Source organism: Drosophila tropicalis, unplaced genomic scaffold (genome assembly GCF_018151085.1).
Source record: "Drosophila tropicalis isolate 14030-0801.00 unplaced genomic scaffold, ASM1815108v1 contig_443, whole genome shotgun sequence".
In the NCBI taxonomy this organism is placed as follows: domain Eukaryota; kingdom Metazoa; phylum Arthropoda; class Insecta; order Diptera; family Drosophilidae; genus Drosophila; species Drosophila tropicalis.
In genome coordinates this window covers 1,358,311-1,384,843 of record NW_027172907.1, presented here as the reverse complement: position 1 = coordinate 1,384,843, position 26,533 = coordinate 1,358,311, and the positions used below count along the sequence as shown (strand labels likewise).

The window sequence follows — 26,533 nt, the reverse complement described above, 5'->3', positions numbered from 1 at the left end:
TTGATTTCGGAATAGTTTGCCAGATTATGTAGACAATTTAAAGATGGACAGTCATTAACTAATGCCATAATCACAACCTGGAGTGAAATATCCTTGAATTCCATAAAGAACCAGAGTAATTCTCTTGGTATAATAAAATTTTGAAAAATGGAATACTTAAATAAATATTAATAATAAAAGCAAGCAAAAATAAAGTTAATATACTCCGTATTTACATAGAACTACTTAAACTTGTTGTCCATACATACAAATATAAGAATCCCTTTTCTTAGTATACACTGGCAATGAAACATTTTCATTTTATTCTCATTTCACTTAATAACAGACCGATCGCTCAAAAAAAATTGTTTATATCCTTTTTGGTAATGTCTTGTCCCTATACAATCGCATGGCAGTGTATGTATTTAGCTGATGTTTTTATCAAATTAGATACTTCCCATTTTTGTGAGGGTATAAAAAACTGTTATACGGCTCAACCAGATGTCTGAGTGAATGTGAATGTGTGTGTGGCTAGTGTTCTATTGAATATGAACCTGGCCAAATTTATAAATCAATATGCTCAAGTGTCGATAACAATTTAGCAACCATTACCATTACCATCATAGAGCTCGTGTATACGTATCAGTAAACAAATACTCAAATAGGTTCCAATGTCGTACTCAAATGACATTCTGATTTTTTCTTTGCTCTCCGGTGTTCTCTTGCCTTCTCTTCCTATATATTTTGCACTCTCAATATCGAAGAAAGCCGCCTCACACAATGCCATACCCACCTGGCACTGTTGTTTCTTCTTCAGCTACCTCTCACCTCAAAACAACACTAAAATCACTATCGTAGACTTTCACATATAACCAAAGCGACGACGACTGCCAAAAAGGGCTACGACGAACCATCAATGAATCCATAATTGTGTTTGATGTGCAAAATAAAACAGAAGAAAAAATAATAAAGAGAATCATTTGAAAAAATCATAAAAATTTGTTCTAAAACCGCGAATTAGAGAAAATTGTGTATTGTGCGAAAGTTTAAGAGAAAAATGGCTAAGGTAAAATCCCTTCTTTCTATTCCCTTTCCGTTGCTATCTAAGGCAACAATTTTTTTTTATCATTTGGGGTGCGGTTAGTTTACAGTTTAGTCATACACGTATGTATATATGTATTTTTATTGATATCATACTTCACTAATACAGTTGTGTTCAAAAATGTACCAATAATGCGTCTTTTAAAGCATTTGGTAAGAGAATGTAAAGGAAAATATTGCTGGCAAATGGCTAAAAGCCACGCCGAAGATAATTATAATTCTGATTTCTTCTTTTAATGTCTCGTTAGGAATACGGAATAGACCAATAGATGCATATATACCTCTTTAGAGTAATCACTTTCACTTCAGATTCAAAACTTATGATTTATAACTGTATTAGATTTATAACAAAACATAATTAGACGTTTTGATTGTATGAAGTAGACGATCGAATTACTTAAACTCGTGTAGAATTGATGATAATCTAAAAAATGGTACTTAAGCAAATTTTTAAACCGATTATACAGTTTTATTCCCAAGATCTAATTCATCAAACTTAGTTGGAATATCTTCAAAAGTAGCCAGTATTATTCTATCTGTTATGTATCTTAAGCAAACTATTTACAGTAAACTATTAATATATATAAATAAAACATTAACACAAGATGTCCAAATAGAATTACAGAGTTAGGGAATTTGAATAATTAACTGTACTGAACATTATTTTTTATTTCGTTTTCTCTTTTTTATTCTTGCAGTTTCATTATGGAGAAACCCATGCAACATGCCCCAGCGCCAGTGGGTAAGGTCAGTCAAATTGCCAACATATTTCAACGTAAACCCATTGAGATTCAACCCGTTGAACAATTGAGTGCTGTGGCTGCAGCACATGCTGCTGCTGCCGCTGCCGCCGCCGCTGCTGCCGCACAGGGTGCTCCAACGCCAGTTAGAAGTGAATCCCATTCGGCACGTTTCAATAATGCTCGAGCTCTGTTCGAGAAACTGGGTGTGGAATCAAATTCGAATGTAAGCTCAAGACTATTGCGTAGCGGATCACGTGAGGATAATCTGTGCGATAGTTCGGACCGTTCGTCATCTCGGTCATCGGATCGTTCACAATCGCCGCCAAAGCGTCGAACACCATTTCCATCGGGTGCTTCGCTCATCCAGAATAACAACAATAGTGGAGTCACAGGCCAGAATGGTGGTGCTGGTGGTGGAGTGGGGGAGCAGCAAGCACGATTGGCCAATAGCAAATTCATTGTTGAGCCACCATCGGCAGGTCAAACGGTTGTTGGCAGCAAGTTTACCCAACACAATTTGATGCGGTTGAAATCCGGTGAAGAGGTATCACCTCAGCCGGGACAAGTATCGGGAGGTTCAGTTAGTGCTCTATTCGCCACATCTGCGGTGGATAAGCCCGAGAAGCCAGAACGTAAATTCAATTCGCGGGAGCTAATTGAGAAACAAAAGAAGTGGACTTCACATTTTACCAAAACCAAAAGCACTCGTACACCAAGCGATCTAAATCGCTGTGACATCATACGCACCGTCCCGGGCACAGGACTCATAATGGATAATAGCGAGAAAGTGGTAATGGTGGCAGCTAAGCCCGCAATGGTTGAGCCACCCAGTCCACCCACACGCACCGCACAAGCCGCTACCCCACAACCGCAAACGCAATCCCAAACACAGGTCGGTGGTGGGGTTGGTCCGACACCGCCAGAGATAAAGCCACGTAGTGGTAAAATTGGAAGTCCTGTCAAATCTCCACCATTGCCGCCAATACCGGCGGCCAAGCCAAAGAACGTTAGTCCTATCAAATTTAATCCAGAGCGTATACGTAGCTCACCAACTAAAACTAACACGGATGCCCAGCCGCCTCCTCCGCCAGCGAAATCAGCTGCTGTCACAGCGGCCATGCAACGTTCCTTACTGCAAGAGGAACTTCTCCGAAATAGTAATAATAGTAATAATTGCGCGGATCAAATTCAAGCACCCATACCACCTGAGAAGCCACGCAAAAAGTCCATTGATCTCATTGAGGATGCAGCGGCAGCGGCTGGTACACCGATTGCTAGCACAAATTGTTCCACACCTTCATCTTGTGCATCACCGACCAGCTCAATGAGCACTCACAGCAGTGCTTACAAACGTGGCTCTCTGGATGCGAATGCTCCGCTTGGCCAGGGACAGAATTATAATTCTGTTGGCAATGGCCTAACTGGAAGTACCAATTCAGCTGCCTCTGGGTCACCTGTGGCTAGTGCCTCATCGGGACCGTCATCGCCCGTCCATACAGAGGATGAGAAACAGGAGAACGAGTCAACCGAGAAATCCGAAATCGAACATTATTCGTATAACAATTACAACAATAGTGTGCCAAGGCGACGTCGTAGCGAAAATGAAGGTGAGTTCAGAAATTCCATTCCATAAATATTATTGGTAAACCCATTGTAAGTACCTACACATAGGTCAATTTAGAACTTTTTGAAATGAACTTTGAACGCCTGAGTTCAAACACCTTGTCTTGGTGTCTCACTCTCGCTCACTCCCTCTACTTCTCATTCTGTCTTTCTCTGTCTATGCCTATCTTGATGGCAGGCCAGGTCGAGTTTTGCTTCCCTTTTGGATCCCACATTCATTTACTATACAAGTTTTCTAAGCTTTGCACAAATCGTGACTCCGACGCTTCACTTACCTCCTGTCCACCCCCTCCTGTCCGGCTTCTTCAGTTGTTGCTGCTTTGTTGGCTGGCTCCCTCTCTAGTTGGCTCTGAGGCAAATTCCAATATGGGTCAAACAGCAGGCATATCAAATGCAGCCCCCCAACAAAACAGAACAGAACAGAACCTCGTCGAACGACGACAACAACAACATTCCGTTGTGCCCATGTGCCTGAGCCTTTGCCCATCATCACCATTACCATCATCATCATCATCATCATAGTCGTCCACTTCGTCGTCGAGTGCAATGCCTACAATCTGTCGTCGACCATCTTTAACTCTCCACACTCTCCCCCTCAAGTCGTTTCTTTCTAGTCTGCTGCGTTTTGCGGATTTTGTTGGGATTCCCGCTCCCGCTTCAGGCTTCTCTCAGAACTCCTCTATTCCTGTATCCCCAATCCCCCCACAAATACCCATATACAATACATACATATAAAATTGTATTAATGCCAGATTAAGAATTCAATGATGCGGGGCTTTTCTTGGAGCTCTCTTCGTTTCTGACGCCGCTGCTGGTGCTGCTGCAGCTGATTACAAAATTGGAATTTGCACGCTGCGCTTCCGCCTGCTACCACTCACTGCCTAGGAGCTGGCAGTTCACAATGTGTTCGGTTGCTGTTGCTGGCTTATCTGGAAAACAGAATCAAAACGAAGATGCAATGATGAAGGAAGAGGCCTAGAACTTTGTTTTTAATTCATAAACAGATGTATGGATTTTAATACACTCTAAAAAAAAAAAGTGCACGCACTAGCAATAAAAAGTGCCTCTTAAAATCTTAATGCAAGGATTATGTGTGTGTTTGGGAATTACCAATTAAAAAAAGAAGTTTTCTATAAGTATTTCCTTATTAATGGGGGCGGGGGCCCATCATATGAGGTGATTGGACATCCATCACTGCGAATTATTCATTTGCCCCTCCTCTTTATACATATATTAGCTTTATGAGTTAAGCCTAGTTAAAACACACGAGTAAATATTCATCACTTAAAACCAACAACTTTAGACTCTCCATTATCTCTGGAATCGTTAAAACGACTGAACGACCCAGACTCTGAAACGAATCACTATTTTTCAATTAAAGCTAAATTTAGTGCATTCATTCCCTGCTGTGTCTCTGCTGTATATTGTCGCTTATGTTAGAGGCGCCAACATTTTGCTCTAAAGGTTGAATAGAAAAAAAATGAAACGGGTAAAATAATATTTGATGGAACGCTGACACAGCGCCCATCATGTGTTTAGCGCCAGTTTGGTATTTGGTTGCTTCCTTTCTTCCTTCCTTCCACACACTCAGTCGTATATATGTATGTACATATGTACTATATAGTATCTGTATTCTATCAGAGTTGGGAGACATGACAAAAACACATGAATGAAAGAGCGAGACAGAGCGCCGAGCGTGAGGGAAAGAGAAGGGAGAAAATGCTATATAAATGAAGCCTGGCACATTTTGAATGACTGGGCCCCTGTCACAAACGAGACTAAGAGAGAGCGAGAGAGAGGGAGAGTTTATAAATAAAACGGAAAATACTACTTGAACACTATATGGATGAAAATGAGGGAACCTAAAGAGAAGATAGAAGAGGCATACATACATATGTATGTAGGTATGTACATACATATATCTGTTTGACTATAAATTATGCCTGCCAAACTGCGACGTTTTTGCTCCACTTAAACAATAAGAGGCACACACACACACAAACACAGTGAAGAAGGCTCCACAACAAATAAGCTATGTATGCAAATAGTTTTTTTTTTTTTTTTTTTTGTTCGTTAATCCCAAACGGAAAGCATTATTTATCATAATTAAAACTTCGTTCAAATATTGACAATTTGTTTTCAGTATAAATAGATAGAGATATATTACGACTTCTATTTTTATTTCATTGTGGTAAAATGAAAAAAAAAAAAAACGGTAAATAAGTCAAATTCCTACACCTACTAACCATAAAGAACGCCTACAGACGGCTTGGGGACTCGGCATAACCGCATTCCTGATACATTGAGCAGTGGCGGATTAGATATATAGCAGGATTAGCAAAAGGTACGGGCTTTTAGGGCTCTATAAAAAGATTTTTTACTATCATTGATGTATGGACAAAAATTGATCTTAAATATTCCTACAAAACTCTTTACTTTAAGAATTTGTAATTTTAATTTTAAACAATTTTCAAATATATTTTTTATGTTTTTAAATTCGATTGTATGGATCGCTTATTATCAAGTTAACTTTTCGAAGTGATTCCAAATAATGCCAAAGAACAGCAAAGTATTTAAAATAAAGCTTAATTTAGATATAATTTAGTCAACTCTTTTAGTGTTTGAAGAGAAAATATCTTTCAATATGCCTTAAAATCTGATTCTTTGTTTCAGATTTTTAACAGATTTTCATTTACCTAACATTCACATTGAAAATTATCTTTTAATTTGCATTAAACTCCAATAAACTTATGTTTATTGCTTTGGGCCTTGCGCTGTCTAAATCCGGCACTGAGGCATAGATTTGACTAGCAAGCGAAAGAAACTATAAGGAAAGCTCTCTCTCTTTCTCTAGGTGAAATCCAAATAATGTTTTAAGTCAGCTTCTATATGGAATACCAGATATTAATTACCTCTTTAGTAGACATTTTTATCAATTTTCGTTAAGTTAAACTGTTTCCCAACATAAAGCCAATTTTGGAAATTAAAAGATTGGACTAAAGGCTAAACTTGTAAGCTTATATTTTCAGAATAAGACACAAAACTTTTTTTAATTGTCTAAGAACAAAAATTGAACTAATTAAGGTTTATTTTGAAAATTTAAAAATGTGTCCCCAATTAGTAAACAATTTATTTCAGCTCCAACCAAAAAAGCTTTAAGCGAATATTTAATAAACTTATTTTTTAATTTCCAACACTCTGCCTGGTTTGGAGCTTTGCTAAAAAGCTCCACCAATAATTTTGGTTGTCAAAAGCTGAATATCTTTTGGAGCTGCACAGCAAAAGCTTTTTCATTGTCGCCCTCTAGAAAAATGCAGCTTTAAAATGCTTAAAGAATTTGGCGCCACTTCACAACTTTGAGTGGGCTTCAAAATAGAAGGAAATTAAAAAATTTTCAAATATTTCAAAAGTTTAAATATAAAATAAAAATGACATGTTAAGAACCCAGTTCTAAATTGATGTTAATATAAAAAAAGCGTCTAAAGTAAAGTACCGCATGTTTTTGTCGTCATAGTCTGTGGCAACTATTTTCGTTCTTCTTTCGTCGTTCCCGCATTTTTCAAATTCCTTTTCCAATTATGTGAAGAAAAAAAACTTACGATTTTCACCGCCTTTGACCAACACCACCACAGTGGATGAGTTCATTGCTCTTAGTTTTCATAGATGATAGATGAATGCGTGGGTTTTTGACAGACACTTGCCAACGTTTGAAGCTGACGTTGACGCTGACGTCGACGACGTCGTAGCCAGCCCCAACATTTTTGCCGCCACACCGGAGAGTCTCCCATGGTCGCATTCTCTTTATTGATGTTGCTTGGTAGTGTTGTTGTCGGTTTGCTGGTGAGACATTTCAGCATAGTTTTCTCAATTGCCAACTGCCCACCCAAGCAGCAGCCATCAACTTAAATGTCTAATTTTATTTTCTATTTCCAACAAAAAACTTATGACGTCCATTGCATAAACGAGATGGTGGAAGAAAAAGAAAAATGTTACTATAATGACATGATATCTTTGTGTTGTAAGAGTCTCTTTTAGAATATTAAGGTGAAAGTTGGTACATACATATATGTAAAACGATTATATGTAAAGCGATGGAGGAAATTAATTTATAATAGCCATGGACATGGACATTTTCCATTGAACCATCGTTTTGTGCCATTAAAATCTTCTATGTATATTTGTTTATTTTAAGAAAATACCAATGAAATCATCACACAGTGCCCCACAAAAAGAATCTTCACATATTGATCCTTAGAAGTGGAAGATGATGAGCGATCATAATGTGATCCCTTCTTATGAATCTCATAGTAGCACCACGCGCCACTGTATACAAATACAGTGGACCTTCGGTTAACAAACAATGTTTCGGATAATGATCAACGAAAAACATCTGAAATGATGTCCCAAATGTACATTATAGATTGAGAAACTACTTTGAATAGAAACTGAGTTGAAAATTTGAATACATAATGGTTCAGTTCTCTAAAAGTTTTGATTCATTCCAATAATAGTTCGAACTAAAACATGTTATAAGTATATTAATAATTTTACATTGTTTATATGGAAAGAAGTGGTTTTGTTCAATTAACAAGATGCTAGGCAAGATGCTGTATAGGCATTCGAAAGATGAAAATGTTGCAAGGATGTAACTGCTGTCACTTTTCAAACGTTACCTACTCATGGACATAATCCCTACATCGATTGGCTAAAGCCATAGTTTTCGTTGAGACCACGCTATAGGATCACTAATTGTTAGATATTCTCTATTCATAGAACATCAGATCTAGTGTTTAGTATTTAATCCTTCAATTATTGCTTATAACAAAATGAGGAAGGTCAAAAATAAAAATCTAATGAATTACAGTTTAAGGTTTCGTTTTGTTTTTAGTTTATCATGCTGCCCTCTTTGACTGATTATTATCAGCAAATTAGTTGTCGAATTTCTGGCCTTTCCCAACATCATTTTGCAATCTGGCAGCTTGACAAAATGGAGGATTATGAAACACCCTGTGCTATGTGGCTATGTGGCTGGTGCGGAACTTGGCGCTGCCTTTTGGCTGCCATGTGTCTGCTCTGTGTGATGGGGTTTGGCCCCGTCGTCGGCTAACCGGGCAATATGCCAAAACCAACACTATAGGGAGAGATAGATACAGAGAGAGATCTCTCTCTCTCTCTCTCATTAGATCTTTCTCTCACCAAGAGAGTATGTATCTATTCTTCTTTGAGAGATGCTGCCTCTGCAAAAATAATAAAAACAAAACACACAACACAAAACGAAAAAAAAAAAAAAACAATAATAGCGTAAAATTTCAGTGTGTTCAGTTGATGTCGCGTTTCCATTGATAAGCCACATTTGCTGCGCTAGAAGGAATACACATTCAAATCAAACGCGTGCAAATAATCAACAAAAAAAAAAAAAAAAAAAAAAAAAAAAAAAAATCGAAAAAATTAATAAAAAATATAATTGAAAATCAAATTATATATTTCAAAATCACACCAAAAAGCGCGACTCTGTGTGTGGAGTAAAACAAATTAAAATAATAATAAAAAGCCAAATGCTGAGAAATCAAAACAAAATATTTGACGTAGCCCATTGACCGATAGAACATAATGATGATGATGATGATGATTCTTGAGATTTGTTGCCAGGAGGGGCATGAGTTTGAGTCGTGATTGGAGTGGGCATGTTTATGCTTCCATTCTTAGGGGCACGTGAGGTGGTCAATTAATTCCTTGGCCTCTGATAAGCCCGACACTTTCAGATGATGATGTCGTTGCTTTGAAAAATTTCATTAGACTTTTACAGATTTTTTTTTTTTTTTCTTTTTTGTGGGTTCTGAAGAGGGAGGCCCGGTTCAGTCAACTAAAAACTGTGTGTGGCGAGTGTGTGTGTGGTGTGAGTTGGTGAAGCGACGAGTAAGCTAAAACTGGCAATTTTATGTTTATTTCCTCATTGCATAATTGCCAAACTGCTCTACGATTGACCCTAATTTATAATGAGACTGCCTTTAACTCATCCTCATCCTCCTCGGGCTCCGCCAATTAATTAACTAAAAAAAAAAAAAAAAAAAAAACTGCAGAAAGACAGACTGAGACTGAGAGTTAGAGTTTGATGCTGAAAAATTCTTTTGAAACAAAAACAACCCATTCATATGTGTCGTGTGTGCAACGAGAACAAGTAGAAACAATGTGCAGACAATGCCAAAATGCTTACACATTTTTAAGCAGAATAAAATAGTTTACAAAAAAGTTCAACACTTTTGTTTGATGACAACGGCAGAACGAATATTAGTTGCTCTTTTTGAGAATGAATGAAATGAAACCAATCTACAGTGATTCGCCAGTTCGTAGGCTGATTTTCCGTCAATGCTTAATGGCTCTCCTTTCTTTTCATTGTGCCAAATACATACGGAAAGTGTATTTAGAATAAGTATCAAAGTACATTTTCTCGCACATTTTTGTTGTACACTTTTCGTTGTCTTTTTGTCTGCCTGTCTGTCCGTTTGTCTGCCTGCCTGCCTGCCGGTTGGTTAGTTGCTACTGTTGCCGAGTTTATTTTCAAATTTGAAATAGTATGCAACAAGCAGCAGCAAGTAGCAACAACTACCACAAGCAAATTGCAAATTGTCATGTGTTTGCAGTTTTTCCTTTTACTTTTTGGAATTTTTCCGATGTTGGGAAATTTTTTCCGACCAGACTTTTGTCATTTCTTTACCGAGTGTGCAACAAATAAATTAATTAAACCATTTTCCTTTTTTTTCTTCTATTCTTGTTGGGCTTGTTCTTCCTTTGTGGTTTTAGTTGATGTTTCCTTTTTGTGGTTTTGGAAATCCTTTATGGGAATATTTTCTTATCGTTTGTTTTAATCATTTTGGCCTGAAGCATCAGAAGAAGGAGCATCAGCTTATCTGCGGTGGTTTGTCTTGTTGCTGTCCAGTCAGGTGGGGTTAGGCAGGTCAGTGGCAAGTCAGAGAGAGGGGTCACCAAAAGGAGGAGATGGTTTTTGAAAACTTTCCTTTGTTTTGATTTTGTCGTTATGTTCTTTGCATTATTATGCACTGTCATGACTTATTTATATATACATGTAGAAGTGCAGGTCTCCTCTGCTTTCTTGATTTATCTTCATTCTGTTCTTGTTTTTTTTTTTTTTTGACAGGCGACTTCCGTTTTGTATGTAGGTGTGTGTGTGTGTGTGTGTGTGCGTCTTGACTCATCTCTAATTTGCTCTGGCTTTGTTGTGGGTTTTCTTTTAGCAAGTAGTTTTGCATTTTTAGTTAAACCAAACTGGAAAGCATCAACTCTTTTCTCCCTCCTCTCCCTCTCGCGGCCTTTCCTTTCTGTGTTTCTTATGGAAATTCGTTTAATGATTTCAATTTTCTATAGATTTCCAATTTGTTTCCACTCATTAATTGTCTTTTGTTTGTTCTCGTTGAATTTATTTTTAGTCGCGTTTTTCATTAATTTTCGCAGCTCATTATACAATACATACAAACAAAAAAGCAACAACACAAAACAAGAAAAGTTGAATTTAAATTGAACTTTTTTTCATCTTCTTCTGTGTTGTCGATTTTTCATCGATTTTAATTGGCTCTCTCTTACTCCCCCACTCTCACACACACTCTTTCACTCTGTTTGACCTTCGCAGTTTTTCACATGAAAATGTTCATGCATTAAGTTTATTTACTTGGTAAGCCGAAAAAAGAAAACTGAAATTACTTATACGACGCATTGGCCTTCGACCAGCCAGAGAATGAGAGAGAGAGAGAGAGAGATCGAGACGAAAAGAATGGAGAGTGAAAAGCGAAACGGATGCATTATGTATACGCAACGTCGGTCAACTGAATGAGATAGGGAATGAAATGGAAGGAGTAACTTAAGGCAATCTGGAGGCATGGTCTATGTCAAAATAATATAATTTTTTGTTTTTTCTTCGTTCGTTCCTTTAGAAGTGAATCAACATTAACAATATGTAAAATGAATCCCAAGAAATATATATAAAAGTGCAAACAAACAAAAAAAAAAAAAAAAAAAAAAAAGAAGAAACATATAACGAAAAAGAAGAGTAAAAGAAAACCATGTGTCTCAGTCTGCGAAAACTTTGTAAAGCCTGTCGAGGTCAGTAGTTAGTGATCGAAGATCTATATAAATAAATATAACAAATGAATTGAAGAAACTGTAAACAAATTAGTGTGAAAATTACGCTTTTACTATTAATTCCCTTTGATTTTCGGGAAAATTCTTAAAGGGCAAAACACAACATGTAATTAAAGTGAAAGAAAATTTAAAAATTTGAAATGTCACAGAATTTTCGACTATATTTGGTTGTCGATTGATGTCTTTGTTATCAGTTGAAGAACCAGTTTATTTCGGTATCATCTGAACAAAAGTTGATTATGCGAAAATAAATTTAAGAAGGCAATTCGAATGTTCACCATTTGTGGACATTAAGTATTCACAGTTTGGCCTAATGAATAAGGCACGCACACGTCTAATTGCCGCTAAGCACATATCATAAAAACGGTATGCAAAACAATTGGGAGAGTCCTTTTTGAAGAACAAGTTAGTTGGTCTTGGATTGCCATAATATGTGGTGGTGGCTGTTGCTAGCTTTGTATATATTCCCGATGACAATTGGCTTAGTGCCGTTGTCCTTAATGCAGTTTGGCTGCGAGACTGCGCTAAGAGAAAATGTACCAATCATTTATATATATCGCTGCATAAGCTGTCCATCTGAGCAACAGGAACAGGATCTTCAGGATCTTCACAAGTGTATTATGAGTAATGCCACAACAATAGTCCGTTCCATAGAGCTTTATGAGTTGGAACCGTTGCGTGAAACAAAAACTATGAACATATTCCTAATCTATGGTGGTGTACCACTTGTGCGTCGTATATTGGATATGCTGAATCGCGAGCAACAGGAAAAGCATTCACATCAATATATATTTATTTGGCCTATGGCTAATCTGACAGATATGCACTATCTATTCACTGGATGTTGGAGTAAACATGTCATTAATGCTTTGGCCTTGACGCACGGTCCCAAGTTGTATGATTATCAACCGTTTAGCGCAACGGGAATGCTGCAAGTGCGACTTTTGAATGAATCGAGCATTCTATTCGATGATAAACTAAAAAATCTTTACGGCCATCAATTGCGTTACTCCATGTTTAGTGATCCATTGCGTTCACGACCCTTGGGACCGAATGTTACCGTGAATGGCTTTGAGGCCGTTGACGGATCGGCAGCTCGCCTCATTGCGATGCAAATGAATGCCACTGCATTATATATAATACCCACAGATAATGATACTTATGGCCAATGTTTGCCAAATGGTACGATTACCGGAGTGGTAAGAGACCTAAGATCTGGATATACACACTTCGGTCCGAATCGGCGATATGTCTTAGATTGCATTTGGCCGCATGTCGAGAAATTGTATCCATATACCCGTAGAATTATCTATCTCGTGGTGCCAGCTGCAGATGTACGTCCGGAATATTTGATATTCATTCGCGCATTTCGTAATTCCGTATGGAGTTTACTCTTTGGAAATTTTCTACTCGTATTTACACTATTTCACGTATTCCAGCGACTATTACAACGAATTAGACCACAGGATATTCATCTGTTTCGTTGGTTCGAGATCTTTGAGATGTTTGCCAAAACTCATTTGGGTGAACCAGTGGCCAGATTCACTCAGATAAGTTCATTACGCGCATTTCTCATCAGTTGGATATTATTTAGCTATGTCCTCACAAGTTTCTATTTCGCCAAACTGGAAAGCAGCTTTGTCCAGCCCACATATGAGGAACAAGTGGATGTCATCGAGGATTTGCCTAAACTTCATGTCAAAGTGCATGCCATTACCAATATGTTTAGGGCCGTTGAAACTGTCCTAAGCAAACATCAATATAGTATCATAAGTGCTTGGAGACAAGAGCATTCATTGTATTGGACATCGTATTACTATGAACTAAATGTCATAGATAAAGAACGTCGACCCGCTTTCATTATGCGTGATGAAATCGCCAAGGATTTTGTGGTTATCACGTATAATCACGAGGCTGATCGTCCTAGATATCATATCGTCAAGGAATATCTTAGAACTATGCCATGCACTTATATTTTACCCAAAGGTTCCGCATTCTTGTACAAGTTCCAATGGTTTATGTTCACTTTCTATGAGCATGGACTATTCGAATATTGGCGTCGCATGGATGTTATAGCCCGTCGTCGTCGATCCTTGCAGGATGATGATCAGTATTCCTATCGCGGATCGGATGATAGCATAGAGGAACCTTCTGCCGAAGATGATTTTGCTGGCGATGAAACTGAAAACTTGCATCAAAAGCAAGTGGTTCTTAGTCTAGAGATATTACAAGGTGCCTTCTATATGTGGCTTGTGGGCATTTTATTAAGTACGTTGGGATTTGTCATCGAAAATGGTTACTTCTATTATCGGCGGCGAGTGATAACCCTAACATTTTCCTAATTAGATTTGGGAGCTTGGAGAAATTATTTATAATCTCAAAATTTACTCAAGAATAAGATATTTTTTAAGATTTCTTAGATCTGCACGTCCAAAGTTAGCTTTCTTATATTTTATATCAACTTATACGTAAATATGGTTGTATGAACACATATATTGCCTTAGGTTGTTGTGTTTTCAAACGCATAACTACTGCCCACTTTCGTGTCAGTTGTCATAGGACAATGATTTGTCTGTGTTTCCCCTCAATGTGTTCCTCTGACGACTTGGCTTGGTTTGGTTTGGCTGCGTGGGCAAGTTACCTAGTCAGCGATCTATGTCTAAATTTAGGCCATGCTGTTGACAGCTCTTTACCAAAACCCCCTATCATCCTCCTTCCACCCACCACAATAAAGAACATTTCTTACACTTCTCATACTCCTCTTCTCTTGTCTCTAACAGTTTTCCCTTTGCCAAAATAAAAATTTAGCTAAGTATAATCCCATTATATCTGTATAAAAATAGAAAGATATTTTGCAAACCATTTAGAATCATTTACTATGGCGAATAACGATATAAATTCAAATATATATATACATCTTATAATATATACATACAGACATATGTGTTAAATGGATCGACTCTTGTTGGCTAATTAATTAAACAATTCATTAAAAATGTCAAAACTGTATAAATAAAATATAAAAGAACAGCAAAATAACACAAATAATCAAATCTGCTGCTTCGAACTAGTAATCATTTTTTATATATATATTTTTTTGGAACTTTAAATTAAAACAAAAATCAAATACCTTCCTGCACATTGAGGAGAACGGCGTGAGGCAATTAAAAACATGAAAGGAGGTAATAAACCATACGACCGCAAATCTCGAGGTGAAGACTTCGATAAGAATCGTTCCACGCGTTCCGCATCCCGTGGCAGCATGAAAACGGATAAAAACACACGAAAGGGCCTCAGTCAATCTGATTATGATAACGCCATGGCCATATTGTCGAGTGATTTCGGGCTTATGCTTGAACTATCACCTCAACTAGAGGATGTTTTTGCCACGGACTCGCCTGAATATAAACAGTCGTGGCTGTGGCTCAATAAACTTTCCACAATGGAGTGCAACACATTGTACGACCGACGCATGCGAAATGCGTATATGAGTTATCTAAGCGTTTGCCTCAATCAAAAGCGACTATATGGCATATTTTTGGAATTGCCACCAGAAGAGGAATTGATTTGGGTGGATTTCACCGATCATACGATGAATCAACCGCCGTCGAAATCGGCGGCATCATGTTGTCCGGAGGCTGGAATGGTCAATAGAGAAATGCCAACGACATCTGGTCATGACTGTAATATGTCGCGCTATTTAGGTGGCGCTTCAAAAGATCGTCAGCTCGATGATCCAAGTGATCAGGAGCTTCAATGTTTAGATGGTCTATCGAAGCTAAATTCATGCCGCAGATACTCAAACGCCTCAACTCCCAATGCTTCGGTGCAACGTTCGAAATCCTCACCACCTAAATTAGCGCAATCGCAACGTAGTTCTAGAAAACGTTTGGCAGATGCTTTCATGGGTAGCATGGATCGTCCTAAAGATGTCAAAAAAGATATGACCTATCTGTTGAAACGCATCAAGGCCGAGTTATGCGGTGAAGAGACACATGACAGAGATGAATATCTCGAGTATGAGCTGCAACGATATAAGGAATTCTATATTCGTCACAAGCATGATGATCCCGATTTTGAATTGAATATGGGTGGTGATTCATTGAAACAGCGTTTGCACTTGTTGCTTAATATGCAAAACGATTTAATTCAGATATTGTCTGAACGATAAACGAAAATTGAAGAAAATTTCAATTATCGTTTGGTTTTCAGAGGTCGATTAAATAATAATTTCTAAATTATATTAAGTTGTGTTTTCTTTACATTGTTTTCAATTCAATTTGCTATATTTTTGATAATTAAACTAATTAATATATTTTAATTGCATATTTAAAGGTCGCAAATCTGTGGATGATACCACCAGTAATAATAACAATCAGCAGCAGCAACAACAACATTCCAACATCAACTCACCACAACGAGTGGCAAATAAACGCAGCAGCATCACCGTCAATATGCCAGCCGCTGGTCTCGGTCAGCGTCCGCCCAGCATTATATCGACAGCTAGTCAAGATGATTGTTTCAATCCATCGGAATCCATGCCCGAGCTAAAAGCCAAACTTCAATCGGGAGGAGTTGGTGGTGGAGGCGAAGGCGGCGAAGAGCAACCCCACAGCCTTAACTATGTCGATGTGGGCTATCGTCTCAATCCCGATGGCAGTGAATCACATGAAGTCTATGGCTCGGAGGCTGAACTCTATGATACGGCCAAGGTGACCGATATGCAACGCAAATTTCATGGTGCAAATGGATTTGCCCAGGAATCAAGTACGGTGTATGCCATCATTAAACCAGAAGTACAAGATGTTCTGCCCCCAACAGCTCCAGCTCGTAGCGTTGGCGGTGGCGTAGGCATAGGTGGTCACAATATTCAATCTCCGTCGTCTGGCAGTGTGGAGAATTCACCCTTACACCGAAGCTCATATAATTCACCACCAGTGGGCGTTGTCTCACCCATTCGAAGAAGGAATAGCAATCAAAGTGAACAGAATAATGGTGGGGGCAGTGCCAAATCGACACCGCCCATGTCGCCAGCTCGTTCAGCTCTGATAAAGGGAATTGCTCCAATTGCCTCTATTGATGCCCATGAGGAGGACGAGGAGGAGGAGCAGCGTGAGGCGAATGAATTCGCGCAGGAAGACGAGGAAGATGAGCATTTGGCCGTTGAGTATATAGAGACATTGGACAACGAGGATAACGCTGATGAAGATGTGGCACCTGTTTTGCCCGAACGTCGTCCACCTGCCCAGGGTGGTGTTGGTGGCATGGATTGCCTACAAGATTTGGAATATGTCGATACCAGTGCTGGTGAAGATGATGACGATATACTCCATCGCCTGAAATGCAGTAATGATATCTTGAACGTTGAACTAATTGATGATGTTGTCGATGAGGTGATCAAAGTGCATGTCAATCATACAGTGATGACTACCACAGTCCCTGCATCTGCTCCTGCACCCACTTCCGCTCCATCTGAGCCCGAGAGTCTACCCGATGATATGACAGCTGCCGAAGCAGAGCGATTGTTGAGCTCAAGGTAAGTTTTGCATGTAATTGAATTCAAGTTTTATTACGCTGAACTAAAGCATGCATAGTTTGTCTGTAGTTCATTTGTGTTGACTAAAAGTTTAAAGTATATACATTAAGATTTCCAATTAATATTAGTTAGTCTAAGCTGTCTTTTATGTCTCCACTTTGAGAAACGTTGCGAAATTTCAGCTAAACCCCCTTTTAGACAATGTGGTTCCCCTTTCTATACGATACGACATGTTAAAGAGGATGTTTTTACTATATGAGTACTATAACTTTTTAGTTGACTTAAATTCTTAGAGTTGATTTGTTTAATAATTTTAACTTCCCTATGCACTAAGCACGTAAGCCTAATGACCTCTATGTGGGTCAAATTGGCTGAAATTGTTGTTGCTGCTGCTGCCTTGATCTTAGCATTTTATCGTACCATCCGTTCCCTTTCCTTGCATCAGTTTTCTCATTCATTTCACTCACATGGTAAAACAAATATTTACCTTTTTAGTCCCTTCTACCTTGCATACATTCACACACTCACACAAAGTCGACAGTTGCTATTCATCATCATCATCATCATCCACATCCATAACATCGTCATCATCTTGAGGGCCACCTTCGTAGTGGCTATCATCAACTTTGTTGTAATTGTAAGCTAATCTGTCGCCTGTCAACTTGCTGATGACGCACTGCATCCGGAAAAAAGTTGAAAGCGCAGAACAAAGAAAAACAGAGATGAAAAAAATCCTGACTTGGGGGTTTCACACACACACTCACACACCCACAAGCACACACAGACACATTGTAGTAGTTGGTTTATTTCGCCTTTAAGCCCAAGCACTTTAAGTTGCCAAAAACTTTGAACTGCTTTGAACTTTTACAGATTGAACTAACATAGTAGTAGGTGCCAGATTTAGCTTGTTACATTACACTCACTCGTACCTTACTGGGGCACGGTTCAATTTGTTTAACGATGTTGTCCGACTCTGCAAGTCTGAGGGTAAAGCCAGAAAATGCATTCTGTGTCCCCATCCCTCCCACACCCCATAGTCCTTCATTGCCGTATTGTACATCCTTTTGCAGGTGCGTTTGCTGTTACTATCTTTACATGTCCATCTATCTGAACGGACAATTGAACTTTTTGCAGGGGCTTGGCGTGGTTGGTTAGTTGGTTGGTTGGTCGGTTAGTTGGTCAGTTGCTTTGTCGGTTGGCCCCAAACTAAGTAGATTTTTAGACAGTCATTCTTCACATTTGCCATACGCCTGCATTGACTTGCCATTGATTTATTGGATGTGTAAAAAGCTAAAAAGAATGATTGTTTTTTGCCAGAATATAAAAGGAGAAACTAAACTCGAAACTAAACTTGAAACTAAACTCGTTACACACATGTTAAATTAAGTGTCAATTTTAATAGAAACGGTTAAGCGATTCATTAAATTGTTAGACGGTTTTAAGGAACTGTTCTACATTCGTGTACCTTGAGTTTAGAAATAATAATAAATTAAGCCAACAATCGCTGTTCTCAGTCTTACATAGCTCAGAAGAAGTCGTCAAAATTCATCTACCAGATTGAAAACATTTACATAGACAAGTTCATATATGGACATTTACACCTCTGCTTGTTTCTAGTGTACTCAAGCGCCCGGTGCTATTTTCCTTTCGAGTGTATGTGGGTCGTGTGTGTTGTGGCAGCCCTTTAAAAAGTATTAAACTGCAATTTTCCATGCTTTGTTGACTTTTTGATAGTTTTATGGGGTCGCGCAATTTGGACTCTGCTTTATTTCGATTGTTTTTACAGGCAAACTCGAAGGGTATATACGATTTGAGTATCAGTTGGCCAAACACTTTGGGATAAAGGCCATTCGTTTGATGGCCATCTATACTACAGCACTCTGTCTCATTGTCTTTTCTCTCTCTGTAGCAAAAAATTGACGGTATGGTTCCGATATCAAAATCAAAAAATCAAAAGTTTTTATTGACTTCGGATACATTCGTAGTTATTTGAGTGTGAGAGTATAGAAACTTTGCCTATTCCAAAAATAGACTGGCCCTTCGATATTGTGTTTTTTTTTTTTGTTCTGTTGGGCGCCAATTTATCATCACTATTACAGGGAATCATTTTTTTTGGGTCTGCGGCGAGCCCCTTCACTTACGTTTTCAACGCTTTTGGCACGCAAATAACCAATTTCAGCTTTGCCATCATAGTTTCTTTTCGTTTGCCTCTGAACGAACTCTCTCTTGGCTTCCAATATATATGTTGTTGCATACGTCAATTAGGCAACCATTTTTCGACCGAAATTTATTATGGCCTCACTTCTTTCCCCCCCTCTGTCAGTCACTTCATAGAAAGAAAAGACTCAAATGAACAATTTGCACTCAAAAAGTACTCAACAAACGAACGAAGAAATGAGTGAGAGAGTCAGCAAGCTAACCGAATGAGTGAGAATTATCCGAATCCTTCTCTGTTGCTCTGTTGAGTGGTTTTTGTGTTTGTGCAGTCAGTTTTCGTCCTGCCCCAATGTTTTGCTGCATGCAACGCAACTCTGGAATCACATGCTCGCCGTTCGTTCAACGTGTCGCACGGCGAAAAAAAAAAAAAAACCAAAAGAAAAAATAAATAAATAACAAAAAACCTAAACTAAATAATCATAAACAATCAAAAAAAAAAAAAAAAAAAAAAAGGAAAAAAAGGAAAATAAAGAAAAAAAGGCGGACAGAAAATCATTTTTTAAACGTTAAACGAAAAATTGGCGAACGTTGTTTTTAATTAACATTTTTGTTTTTGTTGTTGAACTTTTTTCACTGCTTCTGCTTCTTCGGTGTCAAAGCGGAAATAAGTTTTAATTAAAAGAAAAAGTTTAAGTGAAATATTTAAGTGCCATATAAGGTTTTCTTTTTTTTGACGCACGTGTGTGCGTGTTTCATTGTGTTTGGTTGTGTGTGTGTGTGTGCGAAAGCATTTTTGCGGTAAAAGGTAACAAAAAAATCTTATTATATATTTTTCATTGAAATGTTGCGTTATACTGATGACATTTCAGTTCTCATTTTCTTTTTGCCATTTTCCTCTTTCCTTTTGCCAATTCCTGTGTTGACGCTAATAATGATAATGATAATGACGATGATGATGATGAGAACGAGAATGAGAATGTCTGACTTTTTATTATGTTGTTCTCTTCAGGTTGATTTTGGTTTCATATCCTGTGTGTTGTTGGCAGTCATTATCATTGGCTTGTTGGCTTTTAATTAGACCAACTGCCTTGCCCCAAACATGTGCGCCCAATCCTTCCCGCTTCTCGAGTTTCTCCTAGTGCTGCTACTGCTCGTCGTTGTCGTCACCTCGTTAGTGGCCAGCAGTATCGTTTCTGTGGCAATTAAATGAGCTTACATCAATGTTAATGGGATTGGTTATGCGGTGCCTGCAACAAGGGCCAGAGGAGAAGGACAAGGACGACGAGTTGCTGGATCAGATTGAATGTTGCCTGTTTGAAGAGTTTTGTGGCTTTGTGTAATAGCATCTCTCCATCTCTCTCTCTGTCTCTCGCTCTCTTTCTCTCTTCGACAGATTCCCTTTGACGCTCTATATCCGCCACTCGTTCTCTCTCTCTTCCCCTGTGTGTACTCTAATAATGATTAGATTAATCACATTGATGGGTTAGTTAGTAGTATCTGTCGAGTTCCACGAGATGGCCTGTCATTTTGGTTTTAAACTTCTCGTAATTAATTTTGTAATTGCCACGAATTGATTTTACTCTATTCCAATTTAAACATTCTATGCCATTCAACGTCCAGGAGACAGGATTCATTACTTCATTCCGTCATTTCAATTTTCAGCCTTGCACACATATCCATTGCATTGCCTTTTAAAGTTTTTATTTAAACTGAACGAGAAAGGAGCAAGGCGGGACAACTTGTTGTATTATGAAAGGAAAACTACTTATCTGACAATGGTTGGTGCATTTGGTTAAGTTAACTAAGCGATTTACGTTTTTCTTTGCTTTTCATTGCTGTTATGCTTTGTCCTTCTGTTTATGTTGTTTAAAATGCTAAAAAGGAATTGGAGAAGCAAGGAGAAATGAGCCTCAATCAATTTAATTTGATTATAAACAAATGTTAACGTAAAGTTGTTTGGATATTGAAAACTTTTTGTCACAATTAATGAAATTATTTGACTAAGTATTGGATAGAAAGTACATTCTTCTCTCTCTCCCTCTCCCTCTGTCTCTTGTTGTCGTTTTACATTTTTACTATGCAATATTTTAATAATCATAAAGAAAACTATCTCTCCTATCGATCGATTGGTTATATTGACTCTCGGCATTGCATATAGAGGGAACGATTTTGAAACACAAAACGCAAATCAGACTTTACTCTCTCTCTTTCTCTCTGTATTATGAGACTTTTCATAAGCAATTTAAAATTGAAATGCAAAATATTTTATAGTTGAGTGGCAGGAATAGGATATCTATTTAACTGTATTGTTCCTCTCTAAACTTTGCCATATGGGTGAAAATTAATAAATTTTGCATCATCTCGACCAATATAGCCACTGGCACATGGGCAAAAGTGCAAGTTATTCAATTTTGTGTTCGGTTTTTTTTTTTTTTTTCTCGAAACTACATAATTGTAAAACTTCACTTCACTTATTTAGCCCAAAGCCAACTAGTTATTTCTCAGTTCCCCCTTTCACTCTATCTCTCTCCTTGGGTCTTTTTCAGTTCTTTGCCTAGAGAATTTAAATTCATTTGAAGCTTTCAGCTAAGGAAAGAGGCAAAAAAAGAAAGAACCAAATATCACACATACGCAGTGGTGACTTGCTTAATGCCAAACAACTAGCAACCAAACTAGTGGTTAGTGTGTGGTGCTGGTATTCGAGTTAAGGAGTAAGGAGCGTGGCGCGAGGGGGGGCAACAGTAACTAAGCGGGTCTTCTTCGGTTCCTCGGCTGTCTCTCTAGCCTGCAATTTACATAAATTGCAATAGGAGGAGCAGCAGCTGAAGTAGGAGCAAAAGTAGTGGCCATGTGTTGATGATGTCCTTGTCGCCCTAGAAAATCGCCTGGCCACAAAATTCTGTGTGTTTGCTAAGCAGTATGAAGGGAGGGCAGGGCGAGCAAAACGAGGAGACGCAGCTGCAAGTCCAACCAACTCTCATTTATCTTTGAGGCAACAGGAGAGAGACAGTGAGAGAAAGTGTGAAAGGGAGACAAACTCTTCTTCTATATATATTTTTTTTTTTTTTTTTTGGCGTTTTTGCTTTCTTCTCTCATTTTTTTTGGCAGCCTGCCCAACAGCTGAGCTTGAATTTGTCCTTGACACGTGACTGTTTTGTCGTGCCTCCTTTGCCTCTCCTTTAGAATACCCTGTAAACATAGGGTTCAAAGGTTATGCTTAAATCTGAGAAAATCAGAAACTTGCCGCCAACAACATGAAAAACAAATTAACATAATCCTATTATGATCCTAAAGGTATAAGGAGAGAGGGGAAAAATAAAGGGTATCAACAAATTGCACTGCAAAGTCTACAGATATTTTGTGCCTTGCCTTTTCACATTTGCCTGGCAATTTGCTGGTCAATTGTAGACAAATGCAAAAGGAACTAGTTTCTACTTATCCCCTTTAGGCATGAAGCGCGCCTTTTGCTGCCATTTGCAGCTTTATTTTAATAATTTTCTGGCGGTTTTCAACTTTATCTTCCTATTTTTCTGCATTTTTTTCGTCCGCGCTCTCTCTCTTTCTCTCTCTCTCAAGTTTTGCTTTTGACTGTTTCTAAAAGAGGTTTTACTATAGAAAAAAACAAGAGACTGAGGGAATATTTTTTGTTTCATTTTCTCAGGCACTTTTTTATTGTTGAGAGGGGGATTTTTTTTTTTCGTAACTTCTTTGCCGGGGCGTTGTAATCTTATTTGTGTGCTTGGCTTATCGCACGCTCTGGCCTTAGCTAAATTGCAACAAAAATAATGCAGGAAAACGGCGGAATATAGGGGAGAGAGGTGGAGTGAAAAATGTTGGTGGTGTGTGCATGTGTGTGTGCGGCAAGTGCATAGCAAAAGTTTTTTTAAAAAAAAGGAAAAAAAAAACCACCAGCAACAACTTGGAAATGGAGCGTACAAATGGCGATGGCCCATTTGTTTGGTATTTATTTCAATAGCTCTTCAGATATATTACGACTAGGTAATATTCTCTTTTCGATGTAGGCCAGAACTTGTCGTTTCTTTGATGTTTGATTTTGGAGAAATCCATTAAAAAAAAACGTTTTATATAATGCAATGAATGTATTTACCAAAATTGGGCTCAACTACTTATGTGTTATACTAGTTATTTTCTAAACAGACAGAAAATCAACGGATGGTCATCAGATTGTTCGGCTTTGATGTGCTCATGTATAATTTTCCAGTTCACTTAAAGAGAAAAGTGTTTGATATACCTATGCATACATATTTTCCTTTATGCCATTTATAGCCTTGTCCATCTTACTAATGCAATAAAGGAGTTCTGGGTTCTGTGGCTGCTTCTCGTCCCACTTTTTCACCTGCTCGCACACTTCACTCGCTGTGCATTGGAAGTTTATCGTAATATTTACACCTTTGGCACCACTCTTGTTGTGTGTTGTGTGCTTCTGTTTTGTTTGCTCAAAGTTTTGCGCGTAAATTTTAGTTTTCAAGTGAAAATACTTGAATTTATTTGATGGGATGAGGCGAGGAGTAGGAGAAAGGGATTAAGTGACACATGGGGATATAAATCCTAATTGAAGGATTCAAGATAATTACAGAGAGGGAGAAATCGAGAGACAGTTAGAGAAGCAGTGAGAGCACAGAGAAGAGCTAGAGAGATAGAGAATTTATATTTCGATTTGGGCTCCAGCTGTGATGCTTCACACGTTGATTGCCTGACTGCCTGCCAAAATGAAAGGCTTCTGTTGCAATTCCCCCACTCTGTTCGCTCTCTCTCTCTCTCTCTATCCCTCGCTGCTTACCCCTCTCGTTCTCTTGGCTATGTGAAAGTGTTTCAGTTCTCCACTTTGGTTTTATGTGCCAAAGCACTTTGAAAGTTTTTGTGCATTTTAGTTGCAAGTTATGTGCAGTTTCGTTTTTCGTTTTTTTGCCTCTGTGCTTTTTGTTTCTCCCCCTTTTTTTCAATTTTATTTTAAGCCCATCGCCTCTCCCCCCGCACCTGAGCGAATTATTTTTAAAACTGTTTTGCATTTGGTTTTGGGGGATAAAATATTTTTAGCATACTTTTCTGGGCAAAAAGCAAAAGAAATAAAAAGTCGTCGTCAGGTAACTTTTCCTTCAAAAACAGAGAAAAAAGACCCAAGAAGAGCTTTGTTTTTCATTGCTCATTGCTCGTTTTCATGGATTGCAACTTTTCAAGCATTTAATTACCACAATTTCATCTCTCCATCCTACCATCTCTCCTGTTATTCTTCGTAATCTTTCTCTGTCTCGCTTTCGCCTGCTCCTTGTGGCTTTTGAGAGTATGTGGCATTTGCTGTTTCTGTCATCTCTATCAATGAGTTTTCAATTGGCATGTTCATCACTTTGCGTGCTTTATGCTGCTATTGCTGTCTCTGACTGCTCTTTATGTATTTCTGTTGACATTGTTGTTGCTATTTTGCTTTTTGTTATATGCGGGACGCACTCACTCACACACACGCACACAAACACTGCCAACACGTACATGCGTATGTATGTATAAACAGAAATATAATTGTTGCCAAGTTGTCATTTTCAACATTGTCAACTGCCAAGCATGGTCGCAGCAGCCATGAAACTCTGACTCTCTCAAGGGGAGAGCCACAAAAAACACTAAACACTAAGTGATTATAATGTGCCCACAAAGGAATTTGACTGGCAAAATATAATGGAAATCAATTTAGTTCAAGCATTTAAATCTGTGAACCATTCTGAGCACTATGAAGTACTACTCCTGCTATATGATGCAATTCTTAAGCTACGTCCATGGTTCATATCCATTATGCTCTTATTGTCTGTGTGTTGCTTTTGGTGGTCTCTCTCTGCCACTTCACCCTTTTGTGATTTTCTTGTTGCATACTTTTCTGCACAGCCAGTCAATATAAATGTTATCGTTGTTGTTCTTGTTGTTGTTGTTCTTGTTGTTGTTGTTCGTGTTGCTATTGTTGTTGACATACAACAGTGCGCTGTATACCCTTGCCAATGATGAGGGGTATATGCATTTCGTCAAACAGTGAATGAACATTTGACAAGAAAAGAGTAGAAACGCTTCGCCACATTTTTGTCGAATTCATTTCGATTTATTCTCAACGCCTTTCGTTTCATTTTGTTTTTCGTATAGCTTGTACGTGTTTGCCATGATAAAATTGTATTTTCAATTTGCCAATTTTTCATTGTTGTGTTAGTTGACAATCTTTTAAGCGCTTTTCAGCATATTACAAAAATATATTTAAGCGGGCGAGAAGTTCGTTTGTCCTCTCCATCCCTCTTAATTTAATGCCGTCGTCATTTACCTTGACTTTGGGTGAACTTTTGCGGCGATTAGATGGCACTCTCACTCTCTCTCTTTTGTCTATTCAATTCAAATTCATTGCGAGTAGCTATTAATAAACAGAAATGCTGCTTGTAAATTGTAAAACTCACAACTGACTAAACATAAATTGTGTTAAATTTATCACACACAAACACACACACGCAGTGAACACAACAATGGACAGAAGACAGGGCAAGGCTAAAGCTACAAACCAGACACATGACGTCATTGTGGGCCATGGCCATATCAGAAAGCACTCAAACTCAAAAATTGAGAGCGAATGAGCTTAAAGCTAGAGTAAGTGAGCTAAAGTGAGTGACTTTATTCCCATTGCTTTTGCTCATTCCGCTGCTCTACCTCGCTCTCTCTCTCTCTAACTCTCTGTTCATGTCTATCTCTTTCGTTTGTGCGTGTTTTTGTGGGTTAAGGCTTTTGCTTTACATTGTGGTTTTTGTCTTCTTTTGCGTTTGTTGTTTAAATTAATTTAAAATGTATAACCCAACAAATAAAATGGGAAACAACAAGAAGCAGCTGAGTGACCTTGTTCTAACTACATCAAAATGCCGCCCTACCATATGTTCAGCCCTAATAAGTAGGCTATACAAAAAGTGTTGAAGCTTAGTTTGCGTGTGTGTGGGCTTGTGTGTGTATTTGCTTCTATTTGCTAACAAATACCAACGTTTCACCCTTCAATTTCTCTTCTCTTTTGGCATAATTGCATTTGTCTTTCACATTTCCTTAACTTTTTTTCCTCTTGTTGTTGTTGTTGTTCCCTTTTTTAACCGCCAACGTTTTCCATCTTATGCGTTTATTTAAATATCGTTAAAGTTGATGCCCATTGTCGTTATCGTTGTTGTTGCTGTTGTTGTTGTTCTTTGTTGCTGCTGCGGCTTTGCGCTTATTTTTC

At 38.2% G+C, this 26,533-nt stretch overlaps 2 protein-coding genes across 2 annotated transcripts in view; both read left to right on the top strand.

The window, feature by feature from the left end:
- Positions 1 to 26,533, top strand: part of Spn (Spinophilin) — a 56,582-nt gene that overhangs the window by 20,171 nt on the left and 9,878 nt on the right. Inside the window, 2 exon segments of the mRNA XM_068286586.1 lie at positions 1,779 to 3,430; positions 15,936 to 17,136. Of these exon segments, the coding sequence (XP_068142687.1) occupies positions 1,786 to 3,430; positions 15,936 to 17,136 (2,846 nt within the window). The 5' untranslated portion in view covers positions 1,779 to 1,785.
- Positions 14,819 to 15,843, top strand: LOC137574251 (uncharacterized). The gene has a single exon (XM_068286445.1). It carries the CDS (start codon positions 14,863 to 14,865, stop codon positions 15,769 to 15,771), a length of 909 nt encoding a protein of 302 aa, XP_068142546.1. The 5' UTR covers positions 14,819 to 14,862; the 3' UTR covers positions 15,772 to 15,843.